Source organism: Rattus rattus, chromosome 16, assembly GCF_011064425.1.
Source record: "Rattus rattus isolate New Zealand chromosome 16, Rrattus_CSIRO_v1, whole genome shotgun sequence".
NCBI lineage: Eukaryota > Metazoa > Chordata > Mammalia > Rodentia > Muridae > Rattus > Rattus rattus.
This window is the reverse complement of record NC_046169.1, coordinates 33,671,393-33,698,802: the sequence shown is the minus strand read 5'-3', so window position 1 is coordinate 33,698,802 and position 27,410 is coordinate 33,671,393. Positions and strand designations below refer to the sequence as shown.

General features: G+C 54.6%; 1 protein-coding gene across 1 annotated transcript in view; it reads left to right on the top strand.

The window, feature by feature from the left end:
• Positions 1 to 27,410, top strand: part of Rbm19 (RNA binding motif protein 19) — an 84,860-nt gene that overhangs the window by 12,698 nt on the left and 44,752 nt on the right. The window contains 10 exon segments of the mRNA XM_032886848.1: positions 1,310 to 1,428; positions 1,725 to 1,821; positions 2,626 to 2,736; positions 3,292 to 3,492; positions 4,179 to 4,299; positions 11,049 to 11,215; positions 11,379 to 11,439; positions 12,029 to 12,108; positions 13,838 to 13,893; positions 14,454 to 14,570. Coding sequence (XP_032742739.1) covers positions 1,310 to 1,428; positions 1,725 to 1,821; positions 2,626 to 2,736; positions 3,292 to 3,492; positions 4,179 to 4,299; positions 11,049 to 11,215; positions 11,379 to 11,439; positions 12,029 to 12,108; positions 13,838 to 13,893; positions 14,454 to 14,570 — 1,130 coding nt within the window.

Below are 27,410 nucleotides of genomic sequence, written 5' to 3'. Positions count from 1 at the left end.
AGGCCTGAAAGCCCACAGTGGCCTGCTGTGCTGTGACATCACGTGAGCTTTGAGAGGGTGGGATTTCCAAGGGCAGTGGTCTGGCCTTGACATCGGCTGTTTGTTGGTGGCAGCCCGGCACACATTGGATCCTTACAGAATATTTGTTGAATGCAACTGTGCTTTTTTTGCCTTCTGAAACTGTTCCTTCGTAAAAGTTGAAGCTGCGTGGTGTGCGCAAGCGCTCAGGCTATTTGCCTGTGGCAGCAGGCGGTGGGCTCAGCACGCTCACCCAGGAGACCCAGGCTGCCTGTTTAGCTCATCTGTTCAGGGTTTATAGATGCCATTGTCACCAGACCTGCACCCACCTGTATAGACCACATGTGCTCTCCCTGGGGGGGACAGAAAAGGACAGGATGCAGGGTTGTGGGGCTGTGGGTGCTATAAACAGTCTCCAGAGCTGGAGAGGTGGCTCAGCGGTTAGAGCAATTCCTGAGTTGGAACACAGCACTCAAAGCAGCTAGACCTCTGTGAGTTCAAAGTCTGCATGGCCTACGAATGGAATTACAGGCCAATTAGACAAAAAGAAAAGGAAGGGAATCAATCGATCAATTAATCAATCAATCAACATTTCCTGCCCTTCTAGAGGACCAAAGTTTGGTTCTCAAAAGCCATGCTAAACCACATACAAATACCTGGATCTCCAGCTCCAGGGACTCTAATGCCCTCTTCTGGCCTCCAATGGCACTGCACACACATAGTGCACATACAAATTCTTAGGCTCAGGCACACACACATAGACATAAATAATAGCAAGTCTTTTTAAAAACACAATGTCTCCTGTGTGCAGTGGTGTCAGCCGGCCTCACCGCAATGACAGGTCCCTTTGTCACACAGATGGAGAGTAACTAGGTCTTAAACTTACTCTTAAACTGTTGGGGGCCTACAGTTTTAGAGGGTGGGTCCATGACCACCAGGATGGGGACCTCACTAGTAGACAGCAGCTGAGAGAACACATCTCCATCAGTAAGCAGAAAGAGAGCTAACTGGAAATGGTGTGGACTTTTGAAACCTCCATGATGCACCTCCTCCAACAAGGCCACACCTCCTCTAGCAAGGCCACACCTCCTAATCTTGTCCAGATAGTTCCAAAATTGGGGACCAAACATTCGAGTATGTAAGCCTCTGGGGTCGTTCTCATCCAAACTGCCACAAACCGCGTGGTCCGTCTGCTGTCCCCTCCAGTCAGACATAGATCTAGAGCACTTGTGACCTGGGGTGGCATACTTGAGGGTGGAACTGTGTTACATCCTCCTTCCATCCCCTCCAGGGCAGGATGCTCCACGTCCTACCATCCACCATCAAGAAAGAAGCCAACCAGGAGGCCAACGCCCCAGGATCCTCTTACAAGAAGAAGAAGGAAGCCATGGACAAAGCCAACAGCTCCAGGTCCTTGTCAGCTCCACAGTGACTGCTGAGCCCAGCGGTCTGCTGCCCTTGACCCCACCCTTCACTCTGTGCGCCTCATCCATGACTGCAAGGCCTCCATATTCCCACTTGTGGGATGGGGAGAGCAGAAGCAGGGTCTCCCCACCACCTGCAGCACGGTGTGGATGAGTACCGAGTCCCTGCCCAGAGCAGAGACCTCTGCTGCTCCATGGCAGGGAGTCGGAGGGAGGGGCTCAGGCTTCTGAAAAGGAACCAGTATTGACCACTATGTGACCTCTGTTCTGCCCACTCCTCAGCTCCCACAACTGGAACACGCTATTTATGGGGCCGAATGCCGTGGCCGATGCCATCGCACAGAAGTACAACGCCACCAAGAGCCAAGTGTTTGACCATGTGAGTGAAGGGCCTCTCTTCCCCAGGGTTGGTGTCTGGACAGCTGCTGGGTTAACTGAGGCCAGGCCTGGGGTGTGGGCGTGCTCATCTCCTGGTGGTTGGCAGAGAATGCCTGTTGATGTTGCTTGCAGCTCCTCCCCTCCCTTCACTTACCCTTCTTCCTAGACACTGAACATACCACAAATGTGATAATGATTGTATTTCAGAGAAGCAGGGGGAATCAAGCAGGTTAATTTTTATGGCATAATTCAGTATAGGCAAAATAATATGATTGGAACATGTGCTCAACACGAAAACAGCCTGAGCCATTTTTTCCTTATTCGTCTGGTGCTGGTGTGTATTTAACACTTGTTGGGAGACTGAATGGAGTGGGCCACCTTTAGAGACACTGGCCACTGTTTTGAGCAGCCACAGCCTGACCTAAGGGCAGTTTCTGTGGCTCAAATATCAGCCATGCCCAGGACAGAGGGGACTTGCTCTTTGGCGCCCTCTGCTGGAGAGAGACACAAAGGAGCTGTCATAGCCCCACTGGGCTGGCTCCTCAGCAAGGTTCTAGATGAGAGGCTGGGGCTGGAGGTGGCTCAGACTGAGGTGGGTGCATTAGAAGCCCCTGAGGCAATGAACTGTAGGAAGGACAGCAGGGACATCTCCCTGGGGACCAAGGACCCCCAGGTTTACTCTGCATATTCAGAGGAGTCTTGAGTCCTAGGGACCTCCAGTCTGGAGAATGATGGGTGTGGACACAGGCGTTTCCTTCTGAGCCACCTCCTGACAGCACCTGGGCCTCTTGCTTTCCTCCCACAGGAGACCAAGGGCAGTGTGGCTGTGCGTATGGCTCTGGGGGAGACTCAGCTGGTCCAGGAGGTCCGAAGCTTCCTTATTGACAATGGTGTCTGCCTGGACTCTTTCAGCCAGGTGAGTCCTAACTGCACACAGTGAGTCCACAGTCAAGCAGAACTGTGACAGAGTTTCCTGGGAGGCCAGAGAGATGGATCCTGTGGGCGGTGGGAGCCAAGAGGAAGCCTGCAGGCTGGTCCCTCAGACTGTCCCTTGCAGAGACGAAAGTCCCTAGCTCTTTCTGCCTTCCACACAGAGGGGACAGGGCTGTGCTGCAGGAAGGAGCCTAGCCATTGAGACGTGGCTCTTGTCCTTCAGAAGCCCACCGTGCCACCTTGGGAAGCTCCGGTCAGGGTTGTGGTTGGGAACTATTGGACTCATGTGGCTTGGGGTGAATTGAAGAGGTGTGATCTGGAGCCTCTGACCCCACCCCCATACAAAGCAGTCTGTGGGGCCTGGGATGAGAAAGAAGCCTGTGCTGGAATCCCCCCACCCCCAACCCCAGCTCTGTTTCCCAAGCCTGTTTGCTAGGGGCCCTCATGGGGCCTCTCTGCCGAGGCTACCGTAGTGTCCGTCTGAGGCCATGCTGAGGTCACCCTCCCATTGTCCCCCACACTCTCATCCTCCCCTCAGGCTGCAGCGGAGCGAAGTAAGACGGTGATCCTGGCTAAGAACCTCCCAGCAGGCACACTAGCGGCAGAGCTACAGGAGATCTTCAGCCGTTTCGGCAGCTTGGGCCGAGTGCTCCTGCCTGACGGTGGCATCACGGCCATTGTAGAGTTCCTGGAGCCGCTGGAGGCCCGCAAGGCTTTCAGGCACCTGGCCTATTCCAAGGTATGCCACTGATCTCCATGGGGCACCAGAGAGACTCCGAGCTGGCGTTGGCTCCAGGCTGGCCTGGGCCTCGCACTCACAGGCTCCGCCCAAACCCACCATCCCTCTTGGAGCTTGCTGCCCTGAGGTGGACATTGCTGCTGTACCTGGGGCCACCTCCCGACTTCTGATGAAAATAGCAGATAGGAGCTTCCCAGGCTGTTGTGACAAGGGCTGCCAGCTTGGTGGCATGAGATGGTAGATTTTGGTCTTTCAGCTTGATCATCGGTCCAGACTCACCCAGTCACCGCTGCCCATCTCAGTCCTTCACCCTCCGGACTTCTGTATTACACTTACAGCCCAGCCGGATAGCAGTCTCACCCCAAGATTAGCCTCCTATTACCAAGGTCACAGTTACGGGCTGGGCCTCAAAGTCAACACACGACTGTCTTAGCGAGGCACTGTTCAGCTCAGTACAAGGGATTTGTGTCTGCCTGGGACCTCTGTGCTTTATGACCTGCGTCTTGCATTGTGTCTGCAGGCTGTGCTCAGCTGTACGGAGGGTGCTGGGCCCTGCCAGTGCAGGAAGGGCTCTCTGTACCGGCCTCTCTTGGCTCTGTCCTCTCTGACCCTGCTGTCAGGCAGCACTGAGTCTCTAGCTAGGTCTTTGATGGGGACCCACAGCCTTGACACCCCTGTTTCTGCAGTTCCACCATGTCCCCCTGTACCTGGAGTGGGCTCCAATTGGTGTCTTCGGCGCAGCCCCCCAGAAGAAAGATTCCCAACCTGAGCAGCCTGCACAGAAAGCTGAGGCAGAGCAGGAGACTGGTGAGAGCAGAATCGGGTCATCGTGCTGTGGGCAGCGCTGGGAAGAGGGCTGGGTGAGGGAGACTGTCATTAGGCCACTGGCCGGGTGTGCTTCATTCTGCCTACAGATAGATGTCATAGATGTGTCAAGTGTTGTTTAAAGAGTGGACCCTTGGGATGGTGTCACTTGAGGTGGCCAACTTTTAATTTCTCATCTTGTAGAGATGGAATCTTCGAGTGTATTGACTGGGATTTGACAGGGGCTGTGGGAACCTTGTCTCCAGCATCAGTGGTGGCTGCTGGAAGAGGTAGATGGTCCTGTGTAGCAGCTTGTGTATCACAGCGCCCCCTGATGGTCAGGATAGGAAGCAGCAGTGGTGCCCTCAGCTGGTGCCTCACTGTGGGGGAGGGGGAGAGCACATCTTTGACATTAGGTACAAGACAACTCTCCTTCCTCCAGACTGATGCTCAGGCGTACCTGCCCTCTGATAACCTGAAGCATCTGGGTAACATTGCCGTGTGCAGTCTGGGCAGTGGAGCAAGCGAGCCTGAGGCCCCGGAGACTGCTGTGGAGGTCAGGGTGCTGTGTAGAGTTTATTGTTTATTGCTTTGGTTTGGTTTGTGTTCTCAAGTTTGCCCTTAGCTGAGGATGACTGAGCTTCGGGTCCTCCTGCCATCACCTCCAAGTGCTGGGGCTCCAGGTGTGTAGACCGTAGCCCATTTTCTGTGGTCTATCTATACTCAAGTATTCGCACATAGGAATACATTGCAGCAAGAAGAGCGAAGACAAGTAACGAGGTTGGCAGACGGAGGGTTTGGATCCTCGCCCAGGCTGAGTGATGTCTCTGCTCACGGTCACTGAGGCTTGTTTGTCTGTCAGGGGGTGGCCTGGTGGTCTCTCAGACCAGAGGTCCCCTCAGACCTTCTCATGATCTTATCCAGAGGTGTTTCTTCTCGTGGTCGGTCCTGCATTTGTTGATCATTAGTGTTGGGGGTTGGGACCTCAGGTTGTGGACATTCTGCAAGTGCCACCTCTCCTGGGGTTAGTTCTCCCCGTCAGCACCCAAGGCGTCCAGCTGCCCTTACAGTTGAGCCTGGGTGATACATTTTGGCATAAAAGTAAATACTCACTGTCAAGCATGAAAGTTAGGCAGGGCCAGGGTTCCTGAAGATACACCCAGGAGGCCCACAAAGCTCCTGTGTGGCTGCTCCCCTGTCCTGACACATCTCCCCCCTTTTATGGCCATGCTGGCGAACATCGGAATCTGCATGTTAATTCTCCCTTGTCATTTCCATCTTGGCCAGCCAATTACTGCACCCCAGTGCCCAGCACCTCCAGGATGCAGCCCTAGGTGGAGGGCAGGACCACTACATAGATAGATGCCAGCCAAGGCAGGGAAGGACTGAGGGAAGAGTATGACTCACCCCTCTGCAGGGAGGGCTGGGTTATGATGTCCTGAGCCTCTGGTACTCGTGAGGTTTGAGACTGACTCCAGGGTTTGGTGGCCCTGACCAGTAAGTGGTCAGTGTCACTGTGAAGTGTGAAGGTGACTGTGACTCGAGTCTGTAGTCAGTGGAACCTTGAGTTACACTCACAGCAGTGGCACTGCTGGGGGAGGTGTACATGCTGTTTAGCATGTGGGCAGTCTTCTGCTCCTTGCCATGGCTGGGGGAGCACCTCCCTTCTCTGAGCTCTGTTTTTGTGTCTGTAACATGGGTGATGGCCATCAGGGTGTCCAAGGTTACTGTTGTCACCCACAGGCGGGGAACCAAGTGGTATCCTAGTGCCCTTGTAGCCATGTAGATCTGTGTGTCAGCCGCCGCAGGGGCTGACTGGCTACACCCACACAGAGCCTGCTCCCCAGCACTTCCAGGGGCAGGTGGAGCTGCGGAGGTGGACTGAGCTGTGGCCTGGGTGGCCTTGGGTGCAGACATTTCTCTGGAGCTAGAGAGGTTTCCTGACACTGGGGTCTGGGGTCTGGGTGTGGTCCTCTATCACCTTGTCCCCGATATCAGGCCCTGACCCTGAGGACTTTCCAGGACCACACAGCCTGTGACCTACACCAAGGCAACCTCAGACCTGGGAGGAGGACTAGGAAGCTGTCCTTAGTTATTCCCTGCCCGGATGCACTGTGCCCACACCGTCCCTCTGCCCCTTCCCAAAGCCTCCTTGGCCTCCTGTGGCACTTCCCATCCTGTCTGACTATATAGTCCCCTGTCCATTGAATGTCATCCTGTGCTCCCTCACCCCTGCCCAGGGTGTCATCCCATGCCCCCTCACTCCTGCCTGGAGTATCATCCCATGCCCCCTCACCCCTACCCAGAGTGTTATCCCATGACTCCTCACCCCTGCCTAGAGTGTCATCCCGTGTGCCCTCTTACCCCTGACCAGGGTGTCATCCCATGACTCCTTACCCCTGCCCCAAGTGTGATCCTCTGCTCCCTCACCCCTGCCCCAAGTACCATCCTGAGTCCCCAAGCCCCTGCCTGGAGTATTATCCCATGCCCCCTCACCTCTGCCCAGTGTCATCCCATGTCCCCTCACCTCTGCCCAGACTGCCATCTCATACCCCCTCACCCCTGCCCAGTGTCATCCCATGTCCCCTCACCTCTGCCCAGACTGCCATCTCATACCCCCTCACCTCTGCCCAGACTGAAATCTCATGTCCCCTCACCCCTGCCCAGACTGTCATCTCATACCCCCTCACCCCTGCCCAGACTGTCATCCTGTGCCCCCCTCACCCCTGCCCAGACTGTCATCCTGTGCCCCCTCACCCCTGCCCAATGTCATCCCGTGCCCCTTCACCCCTGCCCACTGTCATCCCGTGCCCCCTCACCCCTGCACATTGTTCTCGGGGTTCCGTCGGCTCTCCCATCCTTGTAGGGTGAGAACCTAGATTGCTGGCGACCCAGGCTAGGATTTCATAGGCAAGGAGGTGGGGGGGATGGGCAGGCTTTTCTGCAGTGAGCTGCCGTTCCCTGCATGGGTCCCGAGGGACAGGAACAGCGTGTTTTATCTCCCCACAACCAAGACCCTCACCTCCAGATAACGGGCTGTGAGTCAGGGGAGGTCCCACAAAGCTGCTTGCTGCTGATAACAGGCTGTCGCTGTGGGCCTCACAGGAACCCCAGTGGGGAGGGGCAGGGGAATCCTACAGCCTGCTTCTAATGACGCCCCCTGTGGCCACCCATGACTGGCTGTCATTGTGCTGACTGAGGTGGAAGTGGTTTCTCCCTGCCCCTCCTGGTCCCTGCAGCCCACCTTGCATCTGGCTTCTCACCCCACCCTGTGCCTTTGCGGAGCCCTCCATCTCTCTTACCCCTCCCCCTCGCTGGTCCTTGCTTTTCTTGTTATCCATTTAGATTTCATGGTACCCAGTGTTTTGTCTTTCCTTTGTCTCCCCACTTGGGGCTAAAGCAGAATCTTTTTTTTTTTTTTTAAAAAGACCTTGTCTTCAGCATCCTGGCACTTAGCCATTTCCAGCCTCCCTTAAACCCAGACACAGGCCACAGCAGGGCTGGTGGTGAGGCATAAGGTGGGGCCAGGTGCCCTGGATGTGTGGCCTTCCCAGAACCCCAGGCAGAGGAGGCGGGTACCAATGCTCCCTGCTTGTGCCATTTTGGCTCTAGAGGTAGGGGTTCACAGCTTGTCCTCCAGTGGCCCAGGAGCTTGTGGCAGGCTGGTCCCCTGGTCCCCTCCTGGCCTTTCTCAGAACCTTTATTGATACCATTGAGATGGTAAGAAAGAGGGAAGCCTGGAGATGTGAACTCATGAGGGCAGTGTGTTTGTGTGCGACTCAGTAATCAGCCCGAGGTCTGAGCTTGTGTACATGACTCCACAGCTGCTCAGAAACACCATAAGTGTGGCTGCCCGTCCTGTGTTCCAGGCACAGGCTGAGTGTGACACACTCGTTTCCAGGGGTGTTTCTGGAGTAGACATCACTATTCCAGACCCGGCCCCACACATGGTGAGCTCCCCTCATACTTGAGACACACAGACCTGAGCAGTGGGGAAAATGATTTCACAGTGGGGCCAGGGCTCTATAAAGAAGAAACCAGAGGGGGTTGGGGATTTGGCTCAGTGGTAGAGCGCTTACTTAGGAAGCGCAAGGTCCTGGGTTCGGTCTCCAGCCCCAGAAAAAAAAAAAAAAAAAAGAAGAAACCAGAGGAGAGTCATAGAGACTCGCTGAGTCCTCTGTAACAGTCGGCAGCAAGGGCCCTCAGGAATGCTTGTGCCGTGACCTGGCGGGAATCCAGGAGCTGAATAGAATGAGCAGGGTCACCATGTGCAAAGGTCCCGTGACTGGTGTTGGTTTGGTGGATCTGGTGGTCAGCAAAGAGGCCAGAGCAGTTGGTGTGGGCTGAGCAGAGAGAAGCTAGGGATGAGGTTTGAGAAGCTGACAAGCCAGGGGCCAGCTCCAGGTAGGGGACTGGCAAGGAGGTCACTTGGTCAGTTGGTGGCCAGTGACAATATCCAAACCTGTGGATGAGGTTATGGGCACACGTACTTCAGAACAGCCAAGTGCTGGGTGCAGGAGTGTGTACACACATGTTCTGTGTATATAAGTGTGCATATGCATACATATGTGCACTATGCCTGTGCACTGTGCTTGGTCTCATTGTCTTAGGGTTCTATTGCTATGAGGAGATTCCATGACCATGCCACCCGTAGAAAGGAGAACATTTCACTGGGGCTGCCTTACAGCTTCAGAGGTTCAGTGCATTGCCGTCATGATAGGAAGGAAGCATGGCGGTATGCAGGCAGACATGTTGTTAGAGAAGGAGTTCTAGAGAGTTCTACATCGTGATCCTCAGGCAGCAGGAGACTGTGAGCCACCTTGGGCATAGCTTAAGCACGAGACCTCAAAGCCCGCCCCAGCAGTGACATGCTTCTTCCAACAAGGCCACACCTCCCAATAGTGCCACGCCCTCTGGGCCTGTTGGGGCCATTTTCTTTCAAACCACCACAGCTGTACTGTAAATGGGGCTAAAGTAGGGATTCAGCCACCGGCCCCAGCACAGCTAATGTGTGACCTGCAACGTGGCTCATAGCTCCATGCCCCCGGCAGTTTCCCCACATCTTCTCCAGGACCATGTGGATCTCTGGATCCAGGGGGTCTGGATGAGTGTAGAGAGGCTCGTAGCCCTATCTGGGCTGTGGGAAGAAAGTCTACCATACCCAAGTGTGCCCTGTATTTCCTGTGTTGAGGGGGGGTGTGGGTTGGCTCATTGGAATTGTTCCGGCCAAGCCAGTTGCACGTCTAGGACTAGGTGCCAGGCATTCTCAAAAGTCCCCTGCCTCCTGAGGTTGGGGCTAGGAGCAGCTGGCCTGCTTAGAAGGGACCTGCTCATCGTGGATACTGACTGCCTACAACCTTTCTCAGCTCAGCCAGTTGCTAAAGCAGAGTTACCTCCCTGGGGCCATCTGAACACACTCTGTGAGACACAGCCCAGGGCAGAGTCCTAGGTGCATACTGCTGAACGCTAGCTGAGTCCAGACTGGGGGCGGGAGGAGGGCAGGGTCAGGAATGTGGTACAGGCCGGGGCATGGGCATGAGGCCAGCAAACTGGTTCTTTTCCGGCCCCAGCTGAGGCTGAAAGCCTTGTTGTAAGAATTGATTAATTTTAAAAACAGCTATATTTTCTTCTTCTTGAAAACTCCACCTTTCTGACCACACTGAAGTGACCTCTCCAAGTGTCAGACATTGGAGCCTCATGTTTTGTGATGTGGTCCCTCTTTTGGGTCATGGCACATGCATCAGAGATGTCACCAGCCTCCCTTGTCTGAGGCAGAGGCGAACTAGTGTTCTGTGTCTTCCCCCAGGAGCTGACGTCCTATTCTCCATCCTGAATGTCTTTCTCAGCTTTGCCTTTGCAGGTGGAAGCGGCTGTGCTGTGGTGGCATTGCTGGGAGACAAGGCTTGCATCCAGGCTCTGGGCACAGCTGTATTTCCCACTGTCAGAGAGGGGACGATGTCACTGTGTCACTTCCATTGGGCTTGCGGGCCTGGGTGTGGGGGGCTGGCAGTTACAGCAGGGGTGAGTGAGGCTTTCAGAAGGCTGGGGAGATGGACAGAGCTGAGCACCAGGAAGTCCCGCCCACACGCAGAAGCTGGACTAAGAGCAAAGAACAGCGGCTGTCCCTTGGCCCACACGACCTTTCTGGTGTTGGCCCGCCAGGGCGTGCATTGCCCTCGATCACATTCCTGACAGCAGTGCATCCAGGGGCTTCAGGTCCCATCCCTTGGGCGGGGTTATTGACAATGATCTGTTTTCAACCCCCACCCCACCCCCACTTTACCATTTGGAGAGATTTCAAGTTGGATTTTAGTTTGAAAGTTTACCAAGTACCTTGAGGGGGAGGGTGTTGGTTGTTTGTGATTTTGAGGAAAATAGCATTTGCTTAGGCTCATGGTTAAAAGGCACAGTACTTCATGTTAAAGTTAAGTCAGGCCTGTTCAGCACTCTGTTCTCTCTCAATTGGGGCCTAGAGCAGGACATCTGTGTCTGTCTGTGTGTCTTACACCTCTCTCTACGCCCCTCTCTCTTCTCTCTTGCCCCCCTCCACTACATCTCTCCCGCTCCCCTTCTCTCCCTCTCTCTCTCCTCCTCCCACCCCTTCCTGTTTCCTCTCCCTCTGCTGAAGCCCATCAGTGCCTCAGGACCCCTTAAATCCAGCCAGTTTTGTGCTGGAAGTTCTGCGATGTCTGTGGTTTGCAGTGCCACCATATAAGACTGATTTCTTTGTTGACGGCCAGTCGACGGGCCAGTACTGGACCCTGAAGGTGAAAAGGCTTTGGTGGAAGGAGCAGAGGCCTCCATGGGCAAAATGGAAGAAGAGGAAGAGGAGGAAGAGGAAGAAGAAGAAAGCATTCCAGGGTGCACTTTGTTCATTAAGAACCTCAACTTCAACACCACACAGGAGACCCTGAAGGAAGTGAGTTTGGGGAACAGAGGGATGGGACCCCTTGGCCTGCAGCCTCCTGGTAGCATCACATCTGCCCCCTTCACCTTAGGGGTGGGTCCTCATGTAAGGGGATGGCGGTACCTGCACACTTCTGTCTAGAAGGCAGCCGGTGACAGGGGCCTATCTTTCGTAGGTGTTTTCCAGAGTGGGAGCTGTGAAGAGCTGCACCATCTCCAAGAAGAAGAGTAAAGCAGGTATTCATCCTGGAAGAATACGTTCTAGAGCATTCTACAGATACATTAATCTTGTGCCTCCCTGGGCACCTAGACCTCATGTCTTTCCTTGGCCCTAGAGATTCTCGTGAGTCCTGGCCAACCTCCTTCTAGCTTTCTGCAAGGGGTAGGCAGGGCCATCACCATCCAGAGTCCCCTTCAGTTAGGCAGGATTGGCGGGGATAGCACGCGGGCTGGCCCAGCGCGCTCCTGAGTAGTAATGGACGGCCATGGTTCCTACTGGGTGTCTGTCAGGCGGATCCCAGGAGCCTGCTCACCCTGTTACTTCCCACACCCTGTGAGGGGTAGAATCTGATTAGGAGGTGAGCTGTGGTGTCAGTCATCCACTAGTTAATAGCCAGGGAGGCCCAGCGAGCAGCCATGTTGCCTCTTTTGTGAGTCACATTAATGCCTGGTCCTAGGTCTCTTAGCAGGAGCTAAGTCTTGATTTGAAGGAAGAGGGGTGTAAGAAGAGGAGAGGAATAAGTGGGGGTCCACCCATGGAGCCTTGGTCTGCTCTAGTGCTGGGTCCCACCCCACCTCCCTCACTCTCCCTCCCTCTTTCCCTCAGGAGTGCTACTGTCAATGGGGTTCGGGTTTGTGGAATACAAGAAGCCAGAACAGGCCCAGAAAGCACTCAAGCAGCTCCAGGTAAGTAAGATGGGGGTTCCAGGTCACCATGATGAGACCAGGGCCCAAGAAAGATTAAGGACCTCTCTCACCCCTCTGTGGTCACTTTGGCTCATTCATCCTTTCGCCGTGATTCCAACATGCTCGCTCTATTCCACAGGCTCTTTATGGAGTGTTCTAACCCACCTGAGCCACACGTAAGCTAGGCTCTGACCGCAGTCCCTAGACACAAAGCTGGTGCATTAGCAAAATGACCCCAGGAAATCCCTCCGATATCCCAGGAAATACAGCGAGTGGCGCTGTATACACACGCGGGCCCGTCTGTCTATCAGACATGACTGTGAGCTAGTTGGGCTCTCGCTCCTCCCTCTGTTGGGACAGACAGGCTTCAGAGCTGGACAGATTCGGAAGAGCACAGTCATGGGTGCTCCATGGAAATCACACCTCTCCCAGGGGATACTGCAGAAAACACAAAGAGGGCTCCTTAAGGAGGTGACAGGTGACCAGTGCCTGTCATGACAGAAGTCACCTGCTCAGAGCTCTGGGAGAGATCAGCTAGGCGATGGGGATAGCAAGTGCAGAGACCTATGGCAGGCCCTCTAAGGCAAGAATGAGCCTCAGAGAGGGAGGCAGAGAGGCCAGGGTGATGGCAGGACAGGGACAGGATGCTAGGACAGAGGAAAGAGATGTAGACGCCCAGCCTGAGCTATGTCCTTTGGAGGGCTAACCCCGGGGCCTGAAGGCAGTGGAAGATGGAGTTCTGACTGGAGTTTTAGGACGTTTTCCTGAGCTGCCGAGAAGAGCATGGATAGTCTGGGGGAAACTGGGGGACCCTTGCACCCCCTCACCATACACTGTAGCTTGGGCCAAGGAAAAGGTTGGGAGAGGGGCTAAGGCAAAGAGGCAGATTGTGACCTCAGCAGCAAGAGTGGGAGTGCGGCCTCTGTGGCCCTAGAGGGACCTGAACCCTGCTTAAGAAAACAGCCACAAGGCCAGTACTCGGGAGGACCTCTTGAGTTCCAGACCAGCCTGGTCTACATAGCAGGTCTTAAGCTAGCCTGATCTATACAATAGACACTATCTCAAGAATATAAAGGTAGGTCTCTCTGCATTGACAGTCATCAAGCCATGCCGTGCAGAGGACACAGCTCAGCATGTGCCCATGAGCTTTTCTCTTTCGTTTACTAGAAATCGCACTGCACTCCAGGACCCTGTGTCTTCATTTGACTCAAATTCAACTCTGAAGATTGTGGTCCACATTTTCTCTGTCGTGTTTCTCAAGAGTTGGTAGCGCGGCATTTGCACACAAGCCATGTGCTCTTCTATGCATGAACTCGTGTGCACATCACTGCCAGAGATCGGGCATCCAAAACCCCACTCGTAGCATTTCCTGGGATACGGAGGGGTTTCCAGGGGTCACTGTCTAATGCACCAGCTTTGCAGTTTCAGCCTAGTTACGTGTGGCTCCGGTGGGTTAGAACCTTCCATAAAGAGCCTGTGGACTAGAGTGAGCTATCTGCAAACTAGACTTGCAGGGTCCTGTCCCTCCAATGGTAAAAATGACTCCTTGAGCGGCCAGGAGATCCTGAGTACCTAGGACACTGTGTCTCTCTGGCCACCTGCTGCTTGGCTCAGGGGATGACTTTTGTGCTAAAGCCATCTCTGTCCTGGGTTCCCACCAACCCCTCTTCCTGGGACAGGCAAGGGCAAGGGTGTGTTAGTGACCAGGTGTCGTCATTTTGTGTTCTAGGGTCACGTTGTGGATGGCCATAAGCTGGAAGTACGGATCTCCGAACGGGCCACCAAGTGAGTCCTCAGATGTCTTCTCTGTCCATGGATGGGTGGCAGCTTTCTGAGTCTGACTTGACGCTGATTGTTCTGGTGTCTCTGGTTCTTAAATGCCCCCATACACACCCCAATACTTAGCCTCTTGAGGTTCTTCCCAATTAAGGTTTCATGTGTCAACTTTGATACCCACGTCCCTGCCTGACTGGACCAGTCCGTGTCCATCATCTGGGGAGAGCGAGCTCAGACATGCTCTTATAATAAAGGTGCACATGGGAGTATATGTAGCCATGGGTAAAGGGCTGGCCCAGAATGCCTGAGGCCCTTCCTCATGGCATTCCTTCTCATGATCCTTGTTACAGGACAGCAGCAATGGGCTGTGCTGTTCAGGGGACAGGATAGCTCTGGTCCCTGTCACCCCAAAGTGGAGGATGGGCTGACTTCCTCTGCTGTCATCCGGGCCCCTTCTGTAGGTCACTTGAAATGACAGGGAGGTGTTTTGTGTGGGAAGGTGACAGAGTTGGTCTAGGTACAAGCAGTTGGCAAACCAAATGACCTGGCATTTGCCCACCCCATTCCAGGCCTGCCTTGACATCCACTCGGAAGAAGCAGGTCCCCAAGAAGCAGACGACCTCCAAGATCCTGGTACGGAATATCCCCTTCCAGGCCAACCAGAGGGAGATCCGGGAGCTTTTCAGGTAGGTCCCCACACTGGGCTGTGGGCACAGTGCCCCCCGGAGGCTGGGAGGCTACTCAGGTCCGAACTGGTGCTGCTGTAAGTCCACAGTGGGGCTCTCCAACCTTGGCCCTTGATTTGGCTTCTTTAATCTCAGAGATTATGGTGCCAGAGTGGCCTGACCTCCCTTCTCAGAGGCAGGAGGATGGCTGGATGTGCGTCTGTACCCTAGGGCTGTCGCTAGATATCAGGAGAGACAGCAGTTCTGGTGGCTGCGGCCTGTGGTTCCCCTGTGGGATTTACTGACATCCCTGTGTAGGCTTTGCTCCAGGAGAGTCAGTTCCTTTAAGGTGGGACCCAGACACTGGGACCTTCGCCTCAGCTCCGCAGGGGACCCGTTGTCCTCATGGGATTAAGACACTGGTCTCAGCTGCTCTCTTGGAAAAGCCATTTCGGGAGATGGTGAAGTCCTCCATATAGAACCATAGTCTGTTAGCACAGGAGGTGGTCTTGGCAAGGGACGAGAGTCAAAGCCAGCCTGGCTGGGACAGAGATAGACACTTCAGGGCTCTCCTTCCCAGGCTGAGGCAGCAGGCAGGAGCCTGACTCAGGAGCCTAGACATTGTCAGGCTCATTCCGCTCGAGGTTGAAAGATGGTCCATCAGTTTAGCTTCCTTTTCCTCCAACCATTTTGTTTTACATGCATGAGCAATCTACTTCCATTCATGCACTGTGTGCATGCGAGGCCTTCAGAGGCCAGAGGAAGGCATGAGATACCCTGGAACTGGAGTTAAAGAAGGTTGTGAGCTGCCGTGTGGGTGCTGGGAATGATCACCCACGAGTGCTTTTAACCACTGAGCCAGCCCTCCGTCATCCGACCTCTTACAGTCTGAACCGCACAGGCCACCCCGTAGGTGCACAGAGGAGCATTGTGATTTGGAGTGTTGCTTGGGTGGCCCCGCATTGAGGCCCAAGTTGAAGGAGACATTTCTGTGATCCCATGGGAGGGCACTGGGTCCTGAGGGACCCCCAGGCATGTGCTCTCAGGTCATTGGGTGGGTGAGTTCACCCCTCCGAGCCAATTGATGAGGCTCTGCTGGGGTTTTAGAGAACTCGGGGCCCTTGAGTCCCCCTCTCCTCTGAGGCGCTGCACGGGGAGGAGCCGTGTCAGCCTTTGCTTGTCACTTTCTCAGGTGATGTCTCTGGTAGAATGACCTGTCTGCATCTTGCAAGGCAGACTGGCTTCATGACAAGTGCTAAGTTGGAAAGGGAATTATCTTTGTGAGGCTTGCGTCTTTCCTCTTGCTGTGAGGTTAAGAGACGGGATGCTGCTTGGGGAATCGACTTCAAAACCCATCCCTTAACTCCCCATTCTTCCCCATTCCCTGGACTGGGGGTGTTCACCGCTGTGGTCAGCCCAATTGATGCCGCACTGTCCCCACTGACATTGTATGCTCTGGTACCTGGTGGTATGGGTCACAGTCAGGGGAGAAGGATGTTTTTTTTCCCCCCACATATCCCAGCACATCAGGCAAGAGGAGAGGGAGAGTGTCAGCTCCCTGCTCGCCTGTGGTGACTCTGCTTTTTAAAGCGTCCAATCTTACAGCTGCTGCATCAAAAGGAGTTGCTAAGAACCGAGCGTGTTGATCAGGAACCTCATCCCTCGGAGATGACAGTGTCACTTGGATCCAGGGTGTATTGGGGATGACATTTATCCAGGGAAACAAAAGACTGCAAGGCAGGAGAAGGTGCTTTGTTTGATCTTTGTATTATACGTCCTTTTTAGTAGACAGGGAATTAGTGTCTGCTGAATGTACTTACACGGGGCGTCTCTTCCCCTCCGCCATTGTTCTGACTGAGCGGTCGTAAACCCCTGAAACTGGAACCGTCCTGTACAGGCTCTGCCTTGCTTTTGTTAGCTTCCCAGTGGATGGAGAGCTGTGGCCGATTGCAGTGGTGGACAGCAGGGGTCACTGTGAGACTTCCCCGGGATGCCAGGCCTATGCCTCAGCTCTGATTCTAGACAAAGCCACCCACCAGCCAGCGAAAGGTCACTGACTAAGGGAAGGGAGACTTCGGGGTTTGGGAGAACTGGTTGACCTACTGTGTCAGGCAGGATTCGGGGGGGAGGGGGAGCTGTTCCTGGTAGATACACCCAGAGTCACAACCGACCGACGTTCCTGGTTTGTGCCTGTGTGCTGGGCTGTGCCTAGTACCTGCTATGCTGGCAGGCTTGGAGCTTGCGACTCTGGGCATGGGAGAGTTTCTGCTGTGGCCAATATGCAGGGCTGCACATCTAAGCTATCCATGTGGCTTTCCAGACTCTTGAGCAGAGCTTGGTCTCGTATCTGTTTTCCTCCCAGGTTTAGAAGGACTTGTCACCCCCGGGGTTGTCTTGGGGACATTGGTGAATTTGTGGTTTATATGAGGCACTGTGCTAGACCCCAGGGAAGGCACCCGTTTCAGGAGTATCCTCTCTTCTGCTGCTGTCTGCAGAGGGCCGGGGAAGAGAGAGGCTGTCAGGCTCTGTGAAGGAGCAGTCGCAGTGGGTGGCAACTGTGGTTCCATCACCAAAACTAGGAGCAAGATGAACCCCAGGGTCTGGCACCGGCAGAACCTGTGTCTACCCACAGTGAAGAATCCCGGAGATTCTCTGTGACTTTCCTCATCATCTCTTCTTTCCCTGGGCACGAGCCTCCCACACTGCCATTCCCTCTCTCCCATCAGCCCCTAAGGTGCCTGGAGTGCCTGTCTGCCCAGGCCCCTGTCCTGTAGAAGGACCAGCAGGGGTGCTCAGGTGTCTGCACCTTGTGTGAGCACACACTGCAGCTCAGGCCACACAGCTGCCGCCATAGGCACAAGCTCCAAGGGCCCATTGCCTTCCTTGGGGCTGCCTTACCTGGAGTCCCTGAGTTCAGGAAAGGCAGAGTCTCCGTTCCCAAGAAGGAAGTTCTGTAGGGTTGGCCTTGTAGGCATGTAGACTGCAGAGTCACACAAGGCCCCACACCTGGTTTGGTGTCCATTCTGAAGCCTGGTGTGTGGTTTTCACAGGGGGCAGGGACCTGCCAGATGTTGGCAGGAAGATTAGGATGTCTGAAGGCAGAGAAGTTGTGATGGCCAGCCAGTTTCAGTTTTCTCATCTGTTGGAGAGGAACCATAACTTGGCTCCTGCTACCTCCCTTCTCATGGCCTGGGGGTGGGATGGACAGACAGGAGGGAGGGTCGCCAGCATCATTCTCAGTCTGGGGCACAGCTCAGACTGCTTTCCAATGGTTCCTTTCCCCAAGTGACTGCAGCATCTTTGGGGTCCTTCACTTGGGGGGGGGGGGGCAGGGAGCATGCCTGGCCATAGGCTCCCCTTGGGTCACTGTGACCTTCGCAGAACCCTGTTTGGCTTGAAACTTTGGAAGAGTAGTGTCAGGAGTCCAAGGTGGGAGAGAAGGCCTGGGTGAGGCAGGGAGGATGCCCAGCCACTGCCTCTTACAGACCTCCACAGACGCCCCGGGTAGGCTCTGCTCAGAAGAAGCTTCACGCTCTTCTCGAGGGGTAGGAAGAAAGCTGCCCATCTCTCCTGTCCATCTCTCCTGCCCATCTCTCCTGCCCATCTCTCCTGCCCATCTCTCCTGCCCATCTCTCCTGTCCATCTCTCCTGTGTGGGTGTGCTCCACTCCCCGTCTGCCCCTTGCCCACAGGTCCTTTACTTTGCCTTCCTAGCCACGGGGTGCGAGCCATCTATGTGAGGGCAGACTTGGCTTCTTCTCCCTTGCTTATCCCTGAGAGATGCTCACTGGAGCTGTCCCAGGCCTGCAAGCTGTGTGCTTCCCTCCTGAAAGGACTGGGTCTCTTCGAGAACTGATGCTGAAGACTGGATAGCTAACAGGACATCTTAGAGATATGGAGCCCAAGCCTGAAGGACCTGTGTGCTTTCCCTGGTCCCCAGCCAGTCACCGCAGAGCCCAGGTGCATGGCTGCTCTATAGGAAGACCCTTAGGTTGACTCTGTCTGTCCCACACAGCCCCTCTGCCTCAGTCTCCTCACAAGTGTTCTCATTGCTGCCCACCCCTCCCAGAACACAGAACCCTTGGCATGTGAAGGTTGCCCCACAGGGACCCCACAGGGACCCCACAGGAGGCCTTTGGGGTAAGTAAGACTGGCTGTTGCAGAGTGTCATTGTCACCTGGTTCACCACAGCCTGAGGTACTGTTGACAGACTGTAGGCTGACTGTGGCCCAGATATGATTTGTGTGGGCTGGCACTCAGTGGTGAGCGAGGTCCTGTAGGGAGGTGCCGACAGCCCTGGTTCTGAGGATGGGAAACCCATCAGCCCGGCTCCCACACAGCTCTGCCAACCACACTGCATAGCACTCCGCAGAGACGCTCCCACCCAGCCCCTTGCTCTCACCCCACCCCACCCCCAAGCATGAGAGCTTGAGCTTCTCCTGGATTTGAGACCCTATAGCCCCTCCAGCTTCCTCTCCGTCCTGCCAGCTTCCTGAGTGGACACACACACACACACACACACACACACACACACACACACACCCCATACCACGGCCCTCAGATTCTCACATGGAGGTTTCCTGTATCCTAGACTTGTCAGACATGAAGACCCGATGTCAGAGTCTTCGGGGCAGTAAGATAAAGGGCACAGCCTGGGCCCCTAGTCCAGTGCCGCCATCCCTAGCTCTGTGCCCTGAGTCTCATTTAGAAATTAGAAACCCAGAGTGCTCAGTGCCAGGCACAGATCAGGTACAGCAGTGCCTCTGAGATTATGTCTGTTTATGTCCAGGCCTTCAACTCATCCTTGCCTAGATCCATCTCTCAGCCTGTCTGCCAGCTCCCCTTTGACCTCTGCCCACGTGATTATCTGCTTATTGAACAAAACCCGACTCCAGACTATAAGGTCAGATATCACCAGAGTCATACGGTGTGCATGGGAGCCTGGTGCACACCAGGTACACAGAAGATGCTCATGGAGTATACAGCTCTACTGTGTAGAGCCTTACTCTAGAATGCTGATGAAATCCAAGTTGGGAGACACAGAGAGGGTAAGCAGTTTGCCTAGGGTTGCACAGCTCTGTGGTGCTGTAGTTAGCTCCCATCTAGAGCTCACCATCTTCCTGGGACTGTCTTTGAAGAGCAGGGATGTCTGCTGCCTCTCAGATTGGCCAGGCTCTGGCTCCAGATAGAACACAGCTTTTTTTCTTTTTGCTTTTCCCTGCTATTTCCTCCTCAGAGGTGTGAGCCACCTGCGAGGTGTGAATGGGCAATTCACACCAGGCATCCAGAGCCCTTAATTACACGCCCGGTCTCCTGTGCCCAGCACACCTGTTGTGCTGACTTTGTGGACAGCTCAGTCTGTCCCTATCTCTCTCAGATAGTGGAGGGAGGTCAGTGGCCTCCCTCCCCTGACCAGGGCTCAGGGCTCTGCTGCTTTCAGTCTGGTTCCTGGCAGTATTTTCTAGAAGCTTCAAGCGCTTTGAACTGCTCTGCAAAAGTGGACTTCCAGTTCCCCTGATTCTCAGGAAAGATGCCACACCCTGGACCATCGATGTCCCCTACCTCACACACACCCTGGACCATCGATGTCCCCTACCTCACACACACCTCACCCCTACACACCCTGGACCAATGATGTCCCCTACCTCACACACACCCTGCCAATGATGTCCCCTACCTCACACACACCCTGGACCAATGATGTCCCCTACCTCACACACACCCTGGACCAGTGATGTCCCCTACCTCACACACACCCTGGACCAATGATGTCCCCTACCTCACACACACCCTGGACCAATGATGTCCCCTACCTCACACACACCTGGCTAGCGATGTCCCCTGCCTCACAGCTGAACCCATCTCAGGCCCTCTGTACTTGACAGTGCAGGCCGTATGCTCCTTGTGACATGGGCTCCATGGCTCCATCTGTCTGTCTTAGATAACATCTGCAGACATCCAGTATCAGAATGGGATCGTGGGCTCCGGGTGGACATGTTTCAATCTCAGGTGGGCAAGCAGAGGTTTCTGAAGACAGACATTTGATCCAGTGACGTGCTGAAGTCGGCAGAGGTGGCCAGATGCAGGGGTGCATGTGAATCACAAGCTTGAGTGCTCACACATCCATACCTTAGCCAACGCCCTACACAAGTCTTAGATGTCCCCATGTTTCCTGGCCCTGCCACCACCCATCGAGAATGGCCCCTCCACTCACTTCTGTGTCTGACAGCATGGTGTGTGCACCAGTGAGACACCACTTCCCACCCCTGAGCTTCCATGCTTGCCTGTGGAAGTGTATCCATGCCGCCATGAGGTCGAGCCATGCCGTCTGGGTGAGCTGTGGCTTGCCTGCTTATTGTTCTGTCTCACTCTGTCAGGAGGCCGTGCTGCAGTGCATGGGGCAGGGCTGCGGGGTGTGGGGCAGGGCAGTACAGACTTTTGCAGGGCTGTTGTGCATATTGCTCCAGGGGCACATGCTTGCTGGCTCCCTAAGTGCTGCCACTGAGCAGGCTCCAGAGTAGCTCCGTTCTACGTGCACTTAACACCAGTGTGCCAGTGCCTGCACCCCTCCACATACACCCCACATCTGGCCAGCACGCCCATGACTTGCCCACTTTTTCTACCCAATCTCACTTGTGGGACTAGTTTCCCTATGATAGTAGTCGTCTGATCTATATGTGTGGGGGACGATGTGGGTGGGTGGGTGTGTGCTCATGTGTCTTTGTGGGAGGCCATTTGCCCACAGAGACCAAAAAGGCTGTTGGGTCTCCTGGAGCTGCAGTTTCAGATGGTTGTGAGCTGCCATGTTGGTGCTAGCAATTGAACGCCATCCTCTGGAAGAGCAGCAAGTTCTCTTCACCGCCGAGCATCCCCCCTAGCCCCAGTTGTCTGATCTGTAAACTAACTTCTCTTATTAACTTTCTAATTGGCTCTGTCATTCTGTGTATTCTGGAACCACATCCCAGGTTACATGATCACAACATCTCTGTGGTCCTGTGGCAGCTCAGTGCCTACTCACGCATGGCCGTCACTCAGCTGCCTTCTCTGGAGTCCCTGCCCCTCCCTATCTTCTCCTGTGAACCTTGCTGCATTGGGCACAGTCCCTCTGGAATCCATTTGTTGTGCCAGGGTGAGGTAGAGGCTTTGTCCCCATTGGCACTGTTGAATTAGCCCGTCTGGCTGATGGCTATGCCTTGTACCTGGTCGCACTCCTACAGCCCGGCCCATCCATGCAGACCTCGCACACTTCCAGTCTGCTGTGTTTGTTCCCACACATTGGGCCATGTTCCTCTCTGCCCTTCCACTGGGCCTCTGGACCCTATCCGTAAGGCCCTTTGAGGAGAATGTAGCCTCTCATGAACAGGGACTTTTGCGTCCTGTGCATCTCAGGTTCCTGTGGCCTGAACCAGCTGGCAGCCCTGGATACAGGGTGCTGGCCACTTTAGGACATACACGTGGCTTCGGTGAGGGCTAGGACAGAGGGAAGCTGAGACAAAAACGGAGGCACTGTGTGGCTGGCAGGACAGTGTGTCACACCTGGGGCGGAGCCAGTGAGGTTGGCCATGTCCCTCCTCCGACTCTCCACATACTCCCTGGCTCATATGCACCAAAGAGAACCTCGGCCAGGGCTACCATCCAGAGTCAGCTTTTGGTTCTTTAAGCCAGTGTTGGCAGAGGTGTGGGCTCCTGGTGAGCATTCCTGTGGGTCCCTGTGCATTACTGTGAGGTTACCATTTGTTATGTTCCTGATCTTACTGCCATGGGGCAGGGCACAGTGGGCAAGGCCTCCTGACCACAGCAGCTACAGCACCTGAAGCTGTCTGTACCTGGGGTCCCCTTCATTCCTCTACCTCTCTGGATACTGAGGCTTAGAATCTCAATGCTCCACAGCAGAGCAAGGTGCAAGGTGCAGCCTGTGTAAGATGTTCAAGGCTACCCACGTGTAAATCTGGAGATTGCCCCCCCCCCCAGATTTCAACTAGAAAATCAATACCCCAAACGGTGACAGATGGCAGTAGTGAGCTGCCCGTCACAGGAGTAAGCAGGTGGCATCTACAGCAGCTGTCTGTTGGGAAGACTTGAGTAGCTACTGAGTCATGCAGCCAGCAGCCATCTGCGACCCACGAAGGCCCAGGCCCTGGTCAGTCACGGATACTCTGGTCTTTGATTAGTAGTAAGTCTCCCTCCTTGGCCAACGAGCATTGGGGACAAGCAGGGAGAGAGAAATCACCCCAATTTCCATATGCTGCATAAACTTTAGTACTTAAATCTATGCTAATTGATATGATCCTGGCACCCCGGAAAGTTGGAAGTCCCTAGCCTCATTGTGGTGTGAAAGACCAAGCACTGCGTGTGTGTGTGTGTGTGTGTGTGTGTGTGTGTGTGTGTGCGTGTGCGTGTGAGTGTGTGGTGTGAGATCTCTAGACTCTCCTCGAGGTAGGATGGGCTCTGTGGTGCAGGTGCATATAGCCACAGTTCTAAAGGCCCCCCTTCTGATGAGCTCCTTCCCCCAAACTCTGGGCAGCACCGAATGATGGTTCCTCTGCTGTTTGACCAGGCTCAGCCCCTTGCTAAGAGAAGAGCTTGGGGGTTATCTGGCATCTCCTATCTCAGGCATCAGAAGTTGGCTGTGAGCTCAGGAAGGAGTCAGTACTTTTCCAAGTCTACAGGGCACCACGAAGAAGGCTAAACTCACTCGGGCCACTGCCTGAGCTCTCTGGTCCTGTGTTAGTTGAATCACTCCATGCAGTTGCTTCAGCTACAGCAGAGAGCTTATGCTTTCCAAGGCAGCAAAACCTATTGGTCATGGCTGCCTAGGATCCTGTGCTGGGTAGCGGGGAGACTGCCTGGGATCTGCAGAAAGTGGCATCGCAATTGATTAGTAATGTCTGCTGCGGCTGTAGGAGCAGCCACAGTTTGCACTGGCGATAGTAGGATAGTAGCGTTCATCTGCTCCAAGGGTGTTTCCCCCTGCCTGTGCACACTGGCATGCATGCTTCTTCCCTCTCCTTCCTGCTATAGGCAGCCATTTGCTATATCCAGGGAAGACACAGAACTCAGGCTGAAGTGAGGCACCCTGGGCCATGGTCCCTCCCTCCACAGTGAACAGTTGTTTTACTAGCTTTCTGTTACACAGTGGCTGTTCGCCTCACGTTCCAATTGATTGTTGCTTGCAGCTCACTTGTTGGAGCAAGTGCAGGGCTCTGCCTGTCTCCTGGCTTCCTGGGTACAAAAAGCAGTGGGAGCCACACAGTTGTGAGATGTCCCGGAGTGTCTTCGGGTCTGGCAGCTTTGGGCCCCTTCTCCATCACAGAGCCTTCAAGTGAACAGTTCTCTGGGCCTCTGGAAGGGGCAAGCTCTCGTCGCTGCATCACAGGGGAGTTAGCTCCCACAGGGACAAGGACTGCCTGGTAGGCCTTTGGTTAGACATGGTCCCCCTAGGCAGCCGATTAAAGAATTGTTGTAGAAGACTGGCCCTGAGTCTTAGTCCCAATATTCAGTGCCATGCATTTGTTGGGTCCACCTAAGCCCGCAGGTCTTTTCCGCTGTCAGCCTGACTGGTGGTTATTAGCCTCTAATGGGGTACAGCTTTCCGATTAACACTGGGCACTGGCCGATACGCCTCTGTCACCCTGTGGCTCATCATTATCAGTCGTGTGCCTGGCCAGCAGAATCTGACCAGGGCCTCCAAGAGCCTCATTGCAGAAGTCACAGGACAGGTGGCTTAGAGGAGGGCATCGGCTGTTAAAGGTAGCCCTGTAGGCTCATAAGCACAGTGCTGTGGGGCAGCCGCCTTGAGGACCGTGCAGTGTTCAACCGGCACAACTCCCCAGAGTACATCCGATTGAGCATAGTCTTTGAATCTTGACTCTGCTGCCTGTCTCCTTCAGAGAAGTCATTTTGGTCTCTGCCCCTCAAGAGTCCAATTCTGTGGAATCTCAGGCAGTCCTCACCAGCATTCGGCCTGACAGTCAAAGTAACTTAGTTCCTGGTACCAATGCCAAGGTTCTCAGTGCACCTTGTGACCTTGGGTGCTGCAGTGAGTGGGTGCCCAGTGTGGGGAAGGAGCCTGGGTCAGCTGTGATGGGAGGCTGCTGCAGATAGGGGAAAGGTCTGAGGGACTCCTTTAAAACTCATTGAGGTTCTAAGGACGTGTGGGGTGCTGGGTAGCAAAGGAGTCTGGGAACTGTGACGAGCACACAGCTCTCTGTGTCTGACGCTGTGCTGCAGCCAGAGGGCATGCAGGCTCCTAGATTCCTTTATCTCTGCCTTTGTGAGTTTCCTTAGTGTCTGCTGTGTCTCCTGCCTCCTCGCTGCTCACCGCTTTCCTCTTAGATGCATTTCAGAACACTTGTTCTCTGATCCCAGTTTGGGGGCATTTCTTCTGGAAAGAATGCTCCTATTGGCTCCCAACAAGGATCAGCCTTAGATGTAGGTGGAGTGTGGCTCCTCCAGGGAACTGGCCTTGGACCCAAAGCTTCTCTATCCTTACTGTGGCGTGGGACATCCCGAAAGAGCTCTCTGGTGCCAGGGCGAGGCGGCACTGTGCACACGGGTTCCTCCCTCTGCTGCAGACAGCTGCCTCGCTGGTGTTCCCAGGGCTGAGGACAGCAAGCAGGGAGGGATGCGAGGGAGACCTCAGCAGGGCTGGCTGGAGAGAGGCTTTCCCTGTGTTGAAGGGAGGAAAGTATGTGTGTTAGGGGCCACCGAGCAAACGTGCAAGGCGCACATGGTACTTGCTCCTGAACAGAGTGAGGAACAGAAGAAAGCGAGCATCGCGGCAGTCAGTGAAGGGTCACTTCTAAGAGGCCTAGACTCCCTTCCTGTGCTGCTGTGCCGCCCAGAGTCAGAGGGAAGAGCACTTCCTTGAAGTCCATATCCCTGTGGCAGGGCTGCTAGAGAGAGCCTTGAGAGCATCCATGGGTTACTCAGGTCAGACCCACAGCCAGTTCTCTCTCCAGTGGCTCCACCCTCTTGTATTTTGACCTTTGAACTCCTGGGCCAGCCCCCTGTTGGAATCTCCTTTGCTGTAAACATAGCCCGGACAATACTGGCCTCTGTGGTTTCTGCCCACCCCTTCCTACACCGTCCGAACGTTGAGGTGCCCTCAGTATCGTTACCTGCTAACAAGTCGAAGGCTTCCTCCCATTCGTAAGTGAATCTCATTCCTGAGAGCGCGGGAAAGTGAGCAAAAGCCACAAAAGCAGCCATAGACAGCGGTCTGCAGTACAGCATGGCACCGCCCATCCTCTTCCCGTGCGCCTCAGCTGTGGGGTCGGCATTAATATACTCCCTTCACAGATGAGGACACAGCAAGGCAGAGAGGTTAAGTGACTTGCCTGAGGTCTCATAGCCGTCAAGTGGCAGAACCAAGGCCCTGGGGCCCAGGTTCCAGGCTGCGCTCCTCCCCCTGCTCCATAGACAAGTTTGATGGACGTAACCCCCAAACCGGCAACTCCCCTGCTCATGTGTGCTGAGAGCCTCTTGTCCTTCCGAGTGTACGCTTAAAAGCCTCCTACAGTGGCTTGGCTGGCACAGCGGGCTCCACAGGCTGAGCCCACCCTCGCCAGCGTTCACTCTTTAAAGTAGATGGGTGACACAGGCCACTGGTGGAGAACACACATTGTCACACACGTGGGGGGAAGCAGAATGTTTTCCTAGCATGGGCTGGGAATAAAAGCTTGCTGAAGGATGAAGAAAGGGAGCTTAGGAAGGGAATTTTAGTGCCAGCCTCGTAGGCGCCCCTCACTGGGACCAAGGCACCCTACTGCCTTAAATTTACATAAGGTCCTCTCTAATGACCTAGTGGCACACAAACTTCTTTTAACATAGCCAGACAGCCATGCCAGAGCAGAGCAGTTTATTAAGTAGGAGAGAAGCATCATCAATGTACTGTTTCTTTTTAAAGCCTGGGACAGTGCTAAACCATTTTCAGAGGCTCCTTGTACCCTCCTCCATCCCTGTTCATGACAAGTAGAGGGTCTCCCCAGTGGCAGCCAGCCCTGGCCTTGGGGAAGAGCTATCCATCCTACCCCCAGGGCCTGCTGTCTGGAGCTGGGAGCCCCGCCTATCCCTTGGAACCATGCATGGAAAAGGACTGACTATATGCCCACTTGCTCCTCCCAGGGCCCATCTGGGCCTTTTTTATCAAGGTGTGAGGGACTGGCATCATTGAAGGAGAAACAGGAGAGCCTGGCTGTGGGTGGCAGGGGAGGCAGGTGAGGGATACTCTTCCCTGGGAAGCAGCTGTGGGGTCCATGTAGTAGGCAAAAAGTACCTCCTGATTCCTTGCCCTGGAAGATTCTGGCCATACATAAAGTATATCTGACAGGGGCAGGGGCAAGTAGCATCCCATCATAAAGGGGTTTTGGACCAATTCTCAAGACCCTTTCAGGGGTCAGAGCATCTTCCCCAGACATACATCCAGGGCTGGCTGGCCACTTACTTGGCTTCTGTTTTTTCTGCCAGCCTCTCTTCAGAGGCCAGAGCTGCCCTGTAGTGTCCCCCGACCACAGCAAGGACCGGTGGGCTGCAGGATCGTCAGCGCAGTCACACGCAAGGAATCACTCATTTGTATCTCATTTTCGAGTTATTATCGAGCTGCTGGTTGAGAGAGTATTTTGACAGCAGCTGTCAGCAAGGTGCAAGCGGCTGCCATCGCCTGCGATTGGCTGAAGACACCTATGGCAGTGCGCTGAATAATACCCCAGCCCCCCTCCACCCACCCACCAGGAGAGGCAGGGGAGGAGGGAGAGCAAACATCAAAAGGAGGAGGGAAAACGCAGGCTTCATTAACATGTTTCTGACTCCCACTAGAAACAGCAGCCAAAAAGGCCCCGATTGTATCTCATGTTTTATTTAA